The sequence below is a fragment of the Mus caroli genome, unplaced genomic scaffold (genome assembly GCF_900094665.2).
Source record: "Mus caroli unplaced genomic scaffold, CAROLI_EIJ_v1.1 scaffold_10507_1, whole genome shotgun sequence".
Classification (NCBI taxonomy): Eukaryota; Metazoa; Chordata; class Mammalia; order Rodentia; family Muridae; genus Mus; species Mus caroli.
Window position 1 is genome coordinate 1,243 of NW_018390244.1, and position 17,122 is coordinate 18,364.

A 17,122-nucleotide genomic window follows, 5' to 3' on the forward strand; every position below is an offset into this window, starting at 1 on the left:
CCAGACATATAGAAGCAGAAGTAGCCATTAATTCCATTTTGGCACACAGCCCCATTTTGATAGGGGTGGGAATTACTGTAGTTCGAGTAAAAGTCAATGACACAGTCTTCTTAATAGCTCATTTATTGTCACGGTTACTTTGGCCAAGTGATGTTTCTTGTCTTGCAGATATATTCAGCACTATAGAGAGTTAGTGTTGCCATCATGGAGGAACATCATGAAAATATGCAAGTGACCCCTTGTTAGAGATGATGCTAAACACCTCACATGTGTAAAGAAGTCTGACAGAAATTGTCAGTAGTATTGGGTTTTAAAATTCTTGTTTTTAACCATTTATTTCATATGATTTGAACCCAAATGTAAAAAGAGGTCAGTCATCCATTAGTAGATAGAATGTGGAATCTTGCAGTGAACCTAGAGGAATGTATGACTTGGAAAACCCAGTAGCAGTGCTTCTAATGAAGACATGAAACACCAATAGTTCTTTTCACAATTGAGTTCACAGCTTGTGCTCTGGGGAGGTTTTTTCTTACTTCCTCCGTGTTTTACATCACTGTGATGAACACTACTACTAGAAGACTGACAGTAGTAGTCAGCCTCATCATCAGCCTGCACATTATTGATTGTCAGGAAGGCTGAGTTGGAAGAGCTGTCAATGGAGCCAGAGAACCTATCAGAAACTCCAGATGGTCGCTGATCATCTTTATAGATCATATTGGTGGGAGATCTTCCCATGTGTTGCTGGTACCAGTGCACATAGGAGCTTTCAATGTTACCAGTGCTGCGCTTGCAAGTCAGTTTGACTGTGCTTCCTAGAGACGTAGATACAGAGCTTGGCTGAGTAAGCACAAACTGGGCACATGACCCTAAGAGGAAAATAATAAAAATCAGTTAGAACAAGACCACTCCACCCACAGTGAAAAGTAGGAGCCAAACATCCCAAGCAACAAACAATTACAGTCCAATAATTTCTTAAATGCATTCACCTGTTAAGTGATGAAGAAAGGCAAGGAGCAGTGGAGCCCAAGTCATGGTGAAAACAACCAGGTTTTGCTTCCTAAGTATAAATGAACAATCTATAGCTGAGCAGCCCTTCTTATATATCTCTGGGATTCTAAGTGCATGCTGGCTCCATGCAAATATTCTCTTCCTGTGGATGTACAAACTACTCCTTTATTGCAGACTGTGTTTGCCTGAGAAATTGTTAGACTACATATGGGGAAAATGTGGTCTCCACCAAAGTGGCAGGCCATAAAAGTCTGAAAATGAATGGGAAATGAGTGGGGGAATATGGAGGTTCTTAACCATGACACACCAAATGCCACTATCTCTGGTATATGAACACTAGGTCCACCTCTGGCAACACTGAGACTATTCAGGAAATCATATCCCCTATAAGTACTGAAAACTTGATTGTCCCTTAAAATAATTTTGTAAATATCAAGAAAGCAATGGGTAACTCATTTTACTTTTACATAAAGTAAAATCAATAACTGGTTTGAGAGTCACACCCTCATTTTACTGTAGGAATCTAGAGGTTATAATATTGGTCATTTTAAGGTCATAATTTATTAGAGGATTGGAGTTAATAGTCTCAGCAGTTAAGAATGCTCGCTGTTCCTGCAGAGGATGTGAGTTGGTTCTTAGTATCCACTTCAGACTTCTCAGACCCTTCTGTAATTATATCTTGAGAGGATTAGATGTCTGTTTCTTTCACCCTAAGATACCCAGACTCCTTTACACACACACACACACACACACACACACACACACACACACACACTTTCATGCACCCTCACACACAAACACAGACACACATACTCAATCACAAATAATTCACACAACTTAAAAATAATTTTTGAGAGAATCAAGTATGAAGATTAGTTTCAGTATAACTTCACAAAATGTATCAGTGAGAGTCAACAAAGATTTGAGAGCAAAAGAAAACTCGTCCTCTGCCTGGCAAACATTAAACTGAAAGATTGCTCTATAATATGGTAAAAAAAATGTATCATGAATTCTTTTTCATTCCTCATTTGTGAATTGATTGTAATATTTATATCATTTGCATTTAAACCAATTTTGTCATTTTTGTTTTAGAGTCCTAAGATCCACATTTTATTACACTACACTACGTATATTAAATAAGAATGCATGGTTGCTTCTGATTAAATTTTTATTATATACAAACTTGAAAAGTAGTGTTACAGACTAACACTTAAATAAAGAGTAGATAATTGAGTTGTGTGAAATTAGAAAATTCTGTACATGTACACACAATTCTGAAAACAAGAAAATATAGTCAAATAAGAAATAGCATTTACATATGACATAGATGAAAAAATATCAATTTCAAATCTGATAATGAATAAACAAAGTATTATAATTAACATTCAGGATCTGGATTCTGGAGGTACCTATGTAATATTTTTTCCAGGCTGTCCTTTATACCCAAGGTACCATGGGGCAGACAATAAATCCCCCTTATTTTCTGAGAAGGAAAAGGGAAGAAATACTGATGGATTAAAATTCTGCATATTGAAAAACAAGTGTGCACACTGCCACACAGGCACTCACAGAGACATGCTTTCATGCACACATGTGTGCATACACACACACACACACACACACACACACAGGCATAATATTTTTGTACATTGTATAAAGTTTATCTTTGTGCTATTTAAATGCTGATTTCTTTGTCCTCATATATTATTTCAGTTCAGACATGGTGATGTAATATTTATACCAAGAGTCTCAAGTGTGTAAAGTCTTCTTTTCACTTATTCTCTGTCTTTCAATAAATGTCGATTTCTCAATGGCTGGGCACAAAAGAGAGTAATGTGGGAAGTCTACCAACAAGAATAAAGGGAGAGATGATGGAAGGATATTCAGCTCAGCCAGGAGGATGGAGGAGCTGGAGCTATAAAGAGAGGGCCTGGGGAGAGACCATGGATATACACCTGAAGCCTAAAAAGCCGGATCATTAATTATATGGAATTTCATGGGATGAGACAGGGAAGTAGCCACATTATAATAGAAAGTAAAGCTAGATCATTTAACTGTTTAGCTTTTGAGATGCAGTTTTAAATAAATCTTGCTTTCTCTGTGTGATTATTGGAGACTAACTTAACGTAAGAAATGCAGTTATAAGATTAATTTACTGCTACATTTATATTAAAAACAATTCATCTACACATACACACAGTACTCATATGTTCTGTATATACTTTCACTACCACCTATTTTGTACATAATTGTTCAGAAGAAATGATGAAAACATAGCTGGTGAAATCTTCACCTTGCATTCTCAGAGAAGTTCTTGTCTAAATGTTGAGAATATTTAGCATTTGGAGAAGAATATCAATAGAGAAGATGCCAATATTTGTATTCTGAGACTACATTATCAAAATTAAAAATATTTAATTTCTGAGTCCTTTTTCAATGCTCCATAGATACTGTCCATGAAAACATAGCATTCATTATAGGAAAATATAATTCTCCTGTCCAATACTCCTTTGGAATTAAGGAGGATTTATAAAGTCCAGTTGTGAGTTCACTACTCGTGTGGCCAATGGGACCAAGGAACACAAAGAATCACGTGTAACTTTAAAGTCGTCCATGACACTGATACTTGTGCAAGTGTGTGGAAGAAAGTAGTGATTTCCGAATGACTTGATCTTGCCAGGTGCTCTGTCATTTCAAGACCAGCCCAGCACTGCCATCTAATGGGCATAACTATCTGTCAAAAGCACCAGGGGATAAAGATTTAGTGCAGAATTCTATCAGACCTTCAAAGATGATCTGATACCAATTTTCCTCAAAACATTCCATAAAATAGAAACAGAATCAATACTACCTAACTCGTTCTATGAAGCCACAATTACTCTGATACCTAAACCACACTAGGACCCTACAAAAAAAGAAAACTTCAGACCAATCTTGTTTATGAATATCGATGCAAAAATACTCAATAAAATTCTTGCAAACTGAATCCTAGAACACATCAAAAACATTATTCACCATGATCAAGTAGGCTTCATCCCAGGGATGCAAGGTTGGTTTAATATACGAAAATCCATTAAAGTAATCTACTATATAAACACACTCAAAGAAGAAAAATTACATGATCATCTCCTTAGATGCAGAAAAAGCATTTCACAAAATACAACACCCCTTCATGTTAAAAGTATTGTAGAGATCAGTAATTCGAGGCCCATACCTAAACACAATAAAAGCAATTTACTCTAAACCAACAGCCAATTTCAAATTAATTGGAAAAATACTTGAAACAATTGCACTGAAGTCAGGGACAAGAAAAGGATGCCCACTCTCCCCATATCTATTCAATATAGTACTTGAAGTGTTAGCTAGAACAGGAAGACAACAAAAAGAGATGGTAAAGAAGATATAAAGGCATCACTATTTGCAGATGATATGATAGTATATGAAAGGGACCCAAGAATTCTACCAGAGAACTTCTCTAGCTGATAAACAACTTCAGCAAAGTGGCCAGATATAAAATAAACTCAAATAAATCAGTAGCCTTCCTTTATACAAAGAAAAAACAGGCCAAGAAAGAAATTAGGACAACAAATCCCTTCACAATAGTCACAAATAGTATAAAATATCTAGAGGTAACTCTAACCAATCAAGTGAAGGACCTGTATGACAATAACTTCAAGTCTCTCAAGAAGGAAATCTAAGATTTTAGAAAATGGAGAGATCTCCCACGCTCGTGGGTTGGCAGAATTAACATAGGAAAAATGTCCATCTATAAAAGGCAATCTATAGATTCAATGCAATCCCCATCAAAATCCCAACACAATTCTTCAAAGACATTTAAAAGCAATTTTCAAATACATTTGGAAAGGCAAAAAACTCGGAAAAGGGAAAACAATTTTTAACAGTAAAGCTCGGGGACCCCTGACCTCATGCTTTACTGCAGAGCAATAGTGATAAAAATTGCATGGTACTGGTATAGAGACAGACATGTTGATCAATGGAATTGAAGACCCAGAAATAAAACCACACACAGTCACTTGATCTTTGACAAAGATGCCAAAAATATACAAGGTAAAAAAGAAAGCATCTTCAAGAAATGGTGCTGGTCTAACTTGATGCCTGTATGTAGAAGAATGAAAATAGTCCCATATTTGTCACCTTGTACAAAGCCCAAGTTCAAGTAGATCAAGGACCTCAACACAAAACCAGATATACTGAATCTAATAGAAAAGAAAGTGGGAAAGAGCCTTGAATTCATTGGCACAGGGGGAAATTCCTTAACAGAACTCTAATAGCTCATGCTCTAAGATCAACAATTGATAAATGGGACCTCGTGAAACTGGAACCCTTCTGTAAGGTAAAGGACATAGTTGATAAGACAAATCTGCAACCTTCACTAACCAATAGAGGGCTAATATCTAAATATGTAAAGAATTCATGAAGTTAATTAATCACCAAAAAAACCAAATAACCCAATCAAAAATGGGGTAGAGGACCAAACTGAGGATTCACAACAAAGGAATCTCAAATGGCTGAAAAGCACCTAAAGAACTGTTCAAAGTCCTTATTGATCAGAGAAATGCAAATCAGAATGACCCTGAGTTTCCACCTTATATCAATCAGAATGGCTAAGATCAAAGCCTCAGGTGACAACACATGTTGAGGAGGATGTGGAGAAAGAGGAACACTCCTCCATTGCTGGTGAGATTGCAAACTGGTATAACCACACTGGAAATCAATCTGGAGGTTCCTCAGAAAATTGTAAATAGGTCCACCCGGATACCCAGCTATACCTTTCTTGGGAATATACCCAAAAGATGCAACAGGGGCACATGTTCCACTATATTTATAGCGGCCTTATTTGTGATAGCCAGAAGCTGGAAACAACCTAGATGTCCCATGATAGAAGAATTGATACAGGAAACTTGGTTCATTTACATAATGTAATACTACTCAGATATTAGGAATAAGATCTTGAGCTTTGCAGGCAAATGGATGGAACTAGAGAATATTATCCTGAGTGACGTAACTCAGACCCAAAAGGACATACATGATATGTACTCACTAATAAGTGGATATTAGCCAAAAAGTAAAATAAAATAAAATAAAATCGTACAGAATACCCAAAATACAGTCCACGGAACTCAAAAATCTCAGCAAGCTGAACTGCCCAAGTGAGGACACCTCAGTCCCACTTGGGAGAGAGAATAAAGCAATCACAAATGGGGAGGGAGGGAGGGAAAGTGGACAGTGTGGGGGAGAGTCTGGGAAAGAGGGGAGCTGGATCTGGTATTGTGTGAGGGAAAAGGATCGAAGCCCTGAGGGCCAGCAGAAGGAATGTAAACAGGCAACCTTAGGAAATAGGAGGTTGGGGGGGGGACCCGCAGAATGCACCAGAGACCTGGGAGGTGAGAGACTCCCAGGACTCAAAGGGAGGAACCTTATATGAAATGTCATACAGTAGGGAGAGGGAACTTATAGAGCCTACCTCTACCAGGAAGACAAGACATCAAGTGAGGGATGGGGTTGCCACCCCACAGTCACATCTCTGACCCATAATTGTTCCTGTCCCAGAAGCTATTAGCTTCTGTCCACTAGTATCTTTATTGATCTATCAAGAACCATTTGGGGAACATGACCTCCAGCATTTACACTTAGATTCCTGATGAATGCACCTGAACCACCCCTTACAAGGATATTTTTTCAAATGGTGAATATATTCCAAAATTAGTGACACTTTCTTTAAATTTTCTCAGTTCTAACACAACTGAGATTATCATCTGAATTCCTGATAATTTTGTGGATGATTATCATCTGTTGGTGTTTGTTGTATACTAACCAGATAAACTTATGATTTCTTTGTATCAACCATTAGTTACCTTTTTGTAACTTTATCTTCTGTCTCTACTTGAGTATATGCCCTAAGTAATATTTGAAGTTCCTCTTAACATCTGTGTCTATGTCTCCTTTTCTTGTTCATCCTGTTCTGTAAGTTTTTGCATCCTCTGCTTAAGGTTTTGTTTTTACTTTTTAATTTTTTATATTGTAATTTTGATATTTTGATTGTAATTTTATTTTCACTAATTAATTTTAAAAGATTTTCTTCTAAGTCTTGTTTTCAATTTTCATTATCTCTCTGTTGTTCAGTCTGACCTGTGAGATGCCATATCCTTTATTCTAGTGTCATCTCCAGCTCCTGTCTCCCATCTATTATTTCTCTCTTTGTTATTTATCTTCACATATAAATTCTGTAACTTTAGTTCTAGTGATTTTTCTAGGCCATGTTTTCAAACCTTAAATTTTTTGCTCTGTTGTTTTTTTCCTTCTATGAATTCCTGCATTTTCTGTTTTAGGTCTTGTTTCTACTACTAAAATTTTCTTTACTTTGTAATTTTGATATTGTAGCATTTGAATTAGTTTCATTTACTAACTTTATAAATTATCTTCCAGGCTCTGTTTCCAAATTTTATTTCTATTTGTGATGGTTTGTGTATGTATAAGCTAGGGTGGAACACTATTAGGATGTGTGTGGCCTTCTTGGAGTAGGTGTGCTGCTGTGAGCATGGCCTTTAATACCCTTGTCCTGCTTGCCTGGAAGCCAGTCTTTTCCTAGCAGGCTTTAGAGGAAGATGTAATATGCTGAGCTCTTCCTGTACCATGACTGCCTGGATGTGTCCATGGTCCTGGCTTGATAACAATGTACTGAACCTCTCAAACTATAAGCCAGCCCCAACTAAATGTTATTCTTTTAAGTGTTGTCTTGGTGACAGTGTCTGTTCACAGCATCAAAACCCTAACTAATATAGAAGTTGGTACTAGCCACTGGGGTATTGCTGTGATAAGCCTAACCATACTTTTGTTTAGAAGAATGTGGGTTTGGAAAGAAATAGAATGCTTTAGGTGGGGCTTAATGGACTATGCTAGTAGGGATATGGAAGACTATTGCTGAGGATGATTTGAACTTTGGAAGCCTGCCTCTAGACGTTTCAGAGGAGATGAACTTTAATATGTGGCTGAGAGACTGTTCTTGTAATATTTTAGTGAAGAATGTGTCAGCTTTTTGCACTCATATGAAGAGTCTAACTGAAGTTAAGGTAAAGAGATTTATATTAATTACATTGACAAAGAAGTCTCAAAAACAAAAACAAAAAACAAAAACCAAAACAAAAACAAAAAACAAACCTCAGCAGAGACTTAGTTCTCTGGTGAAGTTTCATGAAATGTGGTTTGAAAAATTGTTACAAGCGTAGAAAATAGAAATATTAAACATATGGTTCAAATATTAAAGGAGCACCAGGAATTAGAAAGGAACTGAATCCTGTGTTCAAGGATATTAAGTTGAATTAAGGGTATGGCGACCTTGGAGCAAGATCTGACCCAGCTATGTTTAGTTCCAGGCATGGTAGTATAAGCTTTTAATCCAAGGAGGCAAAGCCAAGCAGATCTCTGAATTCAAGCGCAGACAAGAACAGAGCAAGTTCTAGTGTAAAAAAAAACTTAAATCAAGGCTTTGTTGACTACACCCTTAATCTCAGTGTTTAGGAACCAGGCATACAGAAATCTGAGTTCAAAGATAGTCTATAGAGCAAGTTCAAGATAGCCAAGCTTAAGCAGTAAAGGAGTTGCAAAACTGAAAGCTGGTGATATAATATAACAAACAGGCATGTTCCAGCCCTAGCAAGCAGCAGAACTCATCAGCTTTGCCATGTGGGTCTGGATTTAGAGTCAAGAATAGAAGGGACTACTGGAAAAAGTGATGCTGCTTAGCTAAAGCAAATAAGTTACCATGATTAATAAGAGACCAGAGTCACTGAGGTGAAATCTGGGAAGTGTTTTCTGAGAGCACAAAGAAGCTGTACTCCAGAGGTATATAAGGTTGTTCCTTATGCTTCAGCTGAACTTGGTAATGTGTAAGAATCACTTAAGTGGTGCTGGTTTTGAATGTATGAAGTGGTCATGGAGAGATCTAGGTATAGTCTCTTGAACTGCCAGTTTGAAGCTGTCATGAAGTCAGCCTGTCTCAGTTCTCTTATTCCTCCCTTAAGTAATTCAAGATGGAAAAAATCATAATAAGGATATGATATAATTGAATTTCTGATGACTGGAGCTCATCTACATTTGGGTTGTCACTGTAGATGTTTGGCACTCAAAAGTCCCAGGAAACTGGCATCAGAAATGCACAGGCTTTAATTGTGACCCACAACAAATAATGAGCTTAGGCCTGAGAATTAGCAGTAATAATGGCACAAATAAGCAGGAAAAGGGTTTAAAGTCCTGTCTCAAACCCCTCTGAGGACATGTTTTAGGTCTGAGTTACTGTGCTTTAAGGAGTCCCCAAGGTATGGAGGGCAGGGGCCTGGTGTAGGTCATCTGTGCTGGTGATTTCTTTGCCTCTAGGGTCCTTCTCCTGGTTTCCATACATCCTATATCTCCAGTAGGTATTATCTCTCTGGACTGGATCCTCTTCCCTTATTCCAGTTCCACGTTATCTTTCTTTTCCATCAGTCTGTCCATTCTCCCTGTAAGGCTTGATGGCTCAGCCAGGTACACAAATGGGTTGACTACTCCTTATGGGAAACCACAAACAACATGTAAACCTATTGTTAGAAGTGGGCATTACCTCAACATTGATTATCTATAGGATCTTGCCCGATGACCAGTGACAATGGTATAGCTCAAGGGATCATGGCTCCCTAGTGCTTGTAAGCAGGGGTTAAACTAGGCTTGGAAAAAAATTTTTAAATTAATGTAAATAAAGTTAAATATTTATGTTTCATATGTGCATATATGAGTCCCATTTCCCTCTTCTTGTAATTATTCTTTAAGAGAAGCATTTGCATGCTCAATTATGGCTTGTCTTTGGGGATTGTAGGGAATGTCTCTGCTATGACTCATATTCCATTGGTCACAAAAGACTTTAAATTGAGAGCTTATAAGGGTCGACTGTTGACCATGTTAATTACATAAGGAACCCACATGGCAGTTTTCATAGCACATATGGCCATTTAGAAATGAAGGAAATGTTTATATTAATAACCACATGGATATGTTTCTGATGTCCAAAAAAGGAAACATGTGTAACATTCATCTGTTAAAGAGAGGTAGCGGATGTGGCACATGTGGGGTCTAAAGGATCTAGTGGGAGGAGTGATCTACAGGAGGTATAGGTACAAACTTATGTTTTCATGTGAATTCTAGTGCTAACTGTCCTTGTTGTCTCTGATATGAGTTTGTCCCTCCAGTGATCCTAGTTGTGTCAGAACTCCTCAGAGTCAAGCTGTATCTGTGATTTCTGTTATTCTGTGATGCTGTGATCCTGAGATTCTGGTGTGTATCAGAGCTCCTGGGATTAAAGCTGCCCCTGGGATCCTAAAATCCTGAGTGACCAAGCTTCTGAGATCCTGTTGTGTCAGAGCTCCTAGGAGTCAAACTTTCTCTGGATGTTGCAGGAGTGGTTGGTGAGCCAGATCCTTGGTTCTGCACTGGAGACAAGTACAAGCTGGAAGGAACCTGTGCCTCTGGCTGGATGGGGGTTTGTGTTTACCTGGTTCATATGTAGGTTCCACTTATGCTGGGTGTTGGGAAAGATGTTGTGCCCTCAACTGTCATCTTGAGTGTGATAGAGCTCCAAAGATCCTGGGTGTGTCTGATCTCCTCGGAGTAGAGCTTCCTCTGTGATCCTGTGATCCTGGGCATTTCAGAGCACCTGGGAGTCAGGGTCCCTCTGGGTGTTGTAAGAGAGAATGCAGAGCCAGCACAAAGTAACAAGAAAAACAACACTAACAACCCTAAAAATAAATCTACCATTGACCTATTCATATCACTCACTCCTAGACATATACTCATAGGACTTTATTTCCTACTTAACAGACACTTGCTCACTGGTGTCCATTTCTGCTCTATGCACAATAGTCAATAAATTGAACAACAGAAATGTGCTTTAGTAGATGAATGGATAATAAAGATACAGCACAGATACACAGTGTCATACTCTTCAGATATGAAGGCATGATTATTTAACTATAAGATCCTACTTTGTCTAAAAGAAAATGCTTAGACTTTGAAAATGTAGCCTTCATACAGGATAATAGTTTACTATCAGAGGATAAGATTTGGAAAAATATTCTATAGAAGCAAAATTAAGTATTTTGGAATACCGCAAACAAAGAAGTGAAACATTTCTATAGTGAAAATTTCAGGATACTGATATGGGAAATTACAGATGATACAAGCATATAAAAATTTTAATAATCCTTAGTAGGTAGAATAGTGTAAATATGATTATACTCTCAAAACTTAATTAGAGAATTAATGTAATCATGACATTAAGATCTTTGTCATATTTCACATGGTTAGGAAAAATAATAGAAGAACTCATGTGGAACCACAAATGTCCACAATTGGTGATTCCAAGGAGTAAGAAGAAGCAGCAATAATATTACAGTACATTTTATTATATTTCTATTATTTATTTTTTAATTTTGTATGTATTTGATCATATTCTTTCCATCTTCAAAATATATCCAAATCCTCTCCTCTTCCCTACCCATGAGACATTAAATTCTTTCTCAGAAAGCAATGCAAAATCCCAACACAACACAAATCCTAGAAAAAAAATAACAACACCAAAGAGAAAACAACAAACTACAACAAAAAATTGCTAAATAATACAAAATGTTGGAGTCTATTTTTTTTCTGGCTAACTATTCCTGAACATGTATCCTGCCACAGAAGGTTTGATACTCCTGTATCATACCATTGTACATAATGTTTTGTTCCTTTCCAAGAATGTATAAGTGAGAGTTTAGTTGTCAACCACCAAACTAGTGTCAAGGTTTCCTTTATTTGATTTATTCATTCATTTAAAAATAATAAAAAATAAAATATAATAGTGATGAGGCAAAAAGGAAAGAAAATAACCTTAGAAGGAACAAGAATAATACTACTTATTTGCACACTCAGGAAACTCACAGAAATTCTAAACTGGAAACCATAGAGATGAAGGACCTGGTGCTGATCTTTGAAGGCCCTGTGCATGCTGCACCAAATTCTTTGAGTTCATATGACCCTTGCTTAATTAATTCAGAGGGCCCTGTTGATCTGATGTCCTTCATCTATTTTGGATCTTACATTCTTTTTGCCTCATCTTCCTAGGGTATTCCCTGAGCACTGAGAGGAAGAATTTGATGGAGGTACCCTATTTACTCCTGTGTGTTCCAAGAACTATTGTTTCCCATAATGTCTGGCTATGGGACTCTTCATTTGTTTCCATTAGGAGTCATTTTATTGATATGCTTTTCTTTCATTTTAGACCAATAGGGTTTGGTTTTATCCTAGATGTCTCTGATATTTCATCTCTGTCTCTTGGTCAATGAAGCAGTGTCAGGTATAGGTTCTATCTCTTGGAACAGACCTTAATTAAAACCAATGGTGGTTTCTTACACATGTTTTGTGCCACCATTGCCATAGCATATGTTGCTGGCAGTACAGACTGTAAGTCAAAGTCAAAGTATTTGTGGGTGGGTTTGTGCTTATGTTTCTTTTTTCATGGGTTGTTGCGTATCTACCTGCACCAAAGACACTAAAACATAGAGGTGAGGACTTATAGGTACAATGTTTATTTCTCTGTTTTCAATGTGTTGTGTGGCCATTGTCCTCAGTGATGGTGCCCTGCTATCATTTTGCCAAGAGCAACCCATTTTCAAAGCAACAGTCTGACTTATTTGGACATTTTCATGGTCAAAACACTTGGTCAAACCTCATATGAATGCAACCCAATCCTGGGACAAGAAAACTCGTTTGGTGACACAAAATGACCAGGTAAGATCTTGTTTCCCATATTATTAGAAAATAATATGATTACCATCATCAATTTTAGGAAGTTTCTACTATACTAGTTTATCATATTATCCTCCAGATGCCCCTCACTTATAGCTGACTCTCCCCTCATTCATCTCTCAACCATATCTCATCTTCCCATCTGATGTTCCCGTTAGATCTCCTCCAGCTTCCATTCCACGCATAAAACTACTATATTTGTCTTTTTCCAGGAAGAACCATGTATGCACTGCTAATCACTTCCTCTGTATCAAACCGGTCTGGATGTACACATTGAAGCTTGATTATCGGATATTTAATACTTAATTCCTATATGTAAGTAAATATATACCATATTTAACTTTCTGTGTCTGGATTACCTCACCTAGGGTGATTATGTTCTAGTCCCACACATTTGCATGTAGATTTCATGTTGTCATCTTTTTCTTTTTTCTTTTCTTTTCTTTTCACTTCCCTCCCCTCCCCTCCCCTCCCATCCCCTCCTCTCTTCTCTCCTCTGCTTCCTTCCTTATTTATTTATTTATTTTTATTTATTTATTTATTTAGTTAGTTTTTTTGAGACAGTGTTTCTCTGTATAGCCCTGGCTGTCCTGGAACTCACTTTGCAGACCAGGCTGGCCTCGAACTCAGAAATCCGCCTGCCTCTGCCTCCCAAGTGCTGGGATTAAAGGTGTGTGCCACCATGCCCGGCTGTCATTTTTTAAAAACATGACCTGTCACCTTGCTTCATTGGTCGTTGCGGTTTGACCAATTGACAAACCATTGTTTCTGTTTTTCTGAATTTCTTTAAGAGATTTATTAATCTCTTAGAGGACCTCTAAGAGATCATCCCCATAAGGCTCTTTTAAGGTCTATTTCTTGTGCCTCTGCTCTGCTAAAATATGCAGGGCCTGCTTTGTTAGGATAGCTGAGCTCAATTGGGAGACATGTGGCCCCCACTGTTAAATATTGTGTTCTTATGCTGGTGTCTACATATCTAGGATTGGAATGATTATAGATCTAGTTGCTAATTTCTGTATTTATTTCTGTTGATTGTGTTTATTGTTCCTTGGTGTCTGTTTCTGCTGTTTGTTAGGATAGTGTAATGACTTTGTGTTGCTTGGTAAGTAAGTTTCTTTAGCCCTGATAGGTGTGGCTCATTGGAGTTCTGGGTAAAATGTATTTATGTGTATTAGGGGCTGAAAGATAGAAATGGTGATGGGTTGGGCATCCCAAGAGGAGGAAAATTGGTTGTTTTCTACCAGGATCTGCTTATTGAATTCCACAACGAGGGCAGGGACTGAGTAGAGGGTATATCAGCCAGTCCATTGCAGATCTTGAGATGAGTGTTGGGGGGTTGACTTGTTGGAAGAAAGGCAGAAGTGAGTATCTACAATTACTCTACCTAGTTCCCTGAAAATATTTACCCATGTGATTGCAGAGAAAGCCAGTTGGAGTTTGGAATGGGGTGGAATAAATCAAATAGTTTGGGGAGGTTGGTTAGAAGGGGGAGATCTGTGTGATCCACTAGAGATGAGGTGGGGGTGAGGCTGCCTCATGTGCTTTTTTGCACAGATAGGGATTGAGAATGATAGACTGAACTTAGAGAAATGGAGAGAGTGGTCATAATATGCTGTTAGCCTACTTGCATCCTTGGCTGGGCTGGCCTGTGGGCCAGGAGTGGGGATACGTGTTGGAGATTGAGGGTGGAATAAAGGCATGTTGGAGGGGGAAGATTAGAAGGAGAAAATCTATGTGTTCCACTATAAATGAGAACAGAGGTCAAGGGATGCTGAAGGAGGTATTATGTTACTGAGCTGAGAATTGGACTGACTGGAGGATTTGATTAGGAGGAATAGAATGAGAGGTGAAGGCCTGCAATTGAATTACCTGTTTCCATAGTCATGGAGGACTTAGGGTTTTGATTTCAAAAGTGCATGCCAGGCCCAGTTGCTCTCCACACTACTGGCTGCCTTTATATCAGAATATAGAATCCTCAGCTTCATACTTTTCCAGCATCTTCTCTGCCTGTGTGATACCATTGTCTATGTCATAATAATAGTGGACTAAGTTACTGATACTGTAAACATGCCCTCAATTAAATGTTTTCAGTTGCCTTAGTCATGGTGTCTCTTCACAGCATTAGGACAGTGACCAAGAGAAAGATTTTAATTTTTTCCAATTTTCTTATATTTGTTATGACTTCTTTTGGGCTGTAATATGTATTCGAATTTTAAAGTTCTATTGTCTATTGAGCACAAGGTATATTCTGCACTATTTAAATGAGATGTTATGGATGTGCTAAACAAATTGGATCTATGATGCAATTTATTTCAGATACTTATGCTAATTTTACCAAGATACCCTTTTAATCAATACTATATTGTACTTATGACTCACTGCAGCTATACTGGGATTTATCTATGTAATTAGCTGTACCTTTGTTCAGGAAGAATGTTTAGAATCCTAATGTTGATGGACTCTTTCCCTAATTATTGACATATCCTTGTCATTTTAAGTAACTTTTTACAATGTTTACTCAGCTATTAAACAGCCACAGCTGCCTGTTTCCTAGGTCCATTTACTTGGAATACTTTTCCCACCCTTTTGCCCTAAGGTAGTGTGATAGTTACTGTTGTTGTCAACTTGACTACATCTGGAATTAAATAAACACAAAGAAACATTTGAAGTGGAAAAACCCATCTTATCTAAAATAAATGCTGCCCTCACTCCCAGTCCCCCTTCACAGAGTCCTTCTACCCAACCCCCATCCTCTTCTCCTCTGAGAGGGTAGGCCCCTCCCATGGGAATCCCCCTACCCTCCAATATCAAGTCTCTGCAGGATTACATACATCCTCTCCTACTGCAGCCAGACAAGGCACCCATGGAGACTGAGCTGCACATCTGCTACATATGTGCTGGGGACCTCAGTCCAGCCCATGTATGCCCTTTAGTTGGTGGTTCAGTCTCTGAGGGCTCCCATGGATCCAGGTTAGTTGACTGTTGATCTTCCTGAGGAGTTTCTATTCAGTTTGGGTGTTCAGGGCTTTTAACCCTTTCCCCAGCTCTTCCATAAGGGTTCTGTCCTATGTTTGGATGTGGGTATCTGCATCTGTTTCAGTCCCCTGCTGGGTAGAGCCTCTCAGAGGACAGTTATGCTAGGCTCATGTTTGCAAGCATAGCAGAGTACTGTTAATAACGTCAGGGATTGGTGCTTTCCCATTGGTTCGGTTTCAAGTTGGCCCGGTTATTGGTTGGCCTTTCCTTGCTCTCTGGTCCATCCCTGAATTTGTTTTAGGCAGGGTAGACTTTTGGGTGGAGAGTTTTGTAGGTGGATTGGTGTCTTTTTCTCTGCCATGATGTCTTATGGGGATCATACTGAATATAGCCTATACCATGAAAATTTCCAGCAAGTAGTGGTGCACATGGTAAAGAAAATTACAGTGTTCTGCTGTCTGGAGTAAAGTTCCTGATAGGTCTGAGTAGGTGTTAGCCTCTGCAACTATATTCCTTCATTTGATAGAGGAGTTCATAAGACCTAGGTTTCTGGTGAACCAAGATCTAGGGTTAACACAGAAGTTATCAGGGAAATCAAGGTTACCATACATTAAACAGGAAGCAGTCATGGCTGGGCATATGCAGCAAATTAAAGAAAGCAGTAAGAAGGTATCCTGAAGAGACCATGTTGTATCAGCACTTGTAGAAAAGTTTCTGGCAGTCAAGTCTGACATATGCTACCTTAAGTAGTTTTATGAACACATATATTGTAGTCTCATTTCTGTTGCTGTCTTAGAATATCAGAACATAAAGCATCTAGTGAAAGAAAGAGCTGTTTCTATTCACAGGTCCATATTACAGTCCATTATTGCAGGGAAGTCACAGCAAAGGGAACTTTAGGCATCCAGTCATATCACACTCCAAGTCCAACACCACGAAAATGAGTATATATTTGATCTTTTCCTGGCTTGCTTGCTTGCACTCAGCTTGACTTCCTGCTCATACAGTTATGGGCAGTGTGCCTGAATCATGATGCCACCCACAATGACCTTTCCCCATCAATTAATTAAAGGTTCCTTAGGACACCCCAATGTAGATAAACTATACATTGAGGTTCTCTTCTCAATGATTCTATGTTGTGTCAAGTTGGTAAAGAAAGCTTGTCATCAAGGCATAATTATTATACAATTTGTTGAAATAAAACTTTTTATTGCTTGAGACAACAGCTTTTAAAAACTTCTCTACAGTAAAAGAGAACAGACTAGGGAGATGTAGCCACCTGTTAAGAAGATGGTAGTTATGA

The 17,122-nt window shown here is 38.2% G+C and overlaps 1 gene segment (V, D, J or C); it reads right to left on the reverse strand.

The window, feature by feature from the left end:
• Positions 1–414: 414 nt before the first annotated feature.
• LOC110288552 lies at positions 415–1,061 on the reverse strand. The segment is given in 2 exon segments: positions 415–866; positions 987–1,061. Coding segments are annotated over 2 exon segments (498 nt in total).
• Between the last annotated feature and the right edge of the window lie 16,061 nt (positions 1,062–17,122).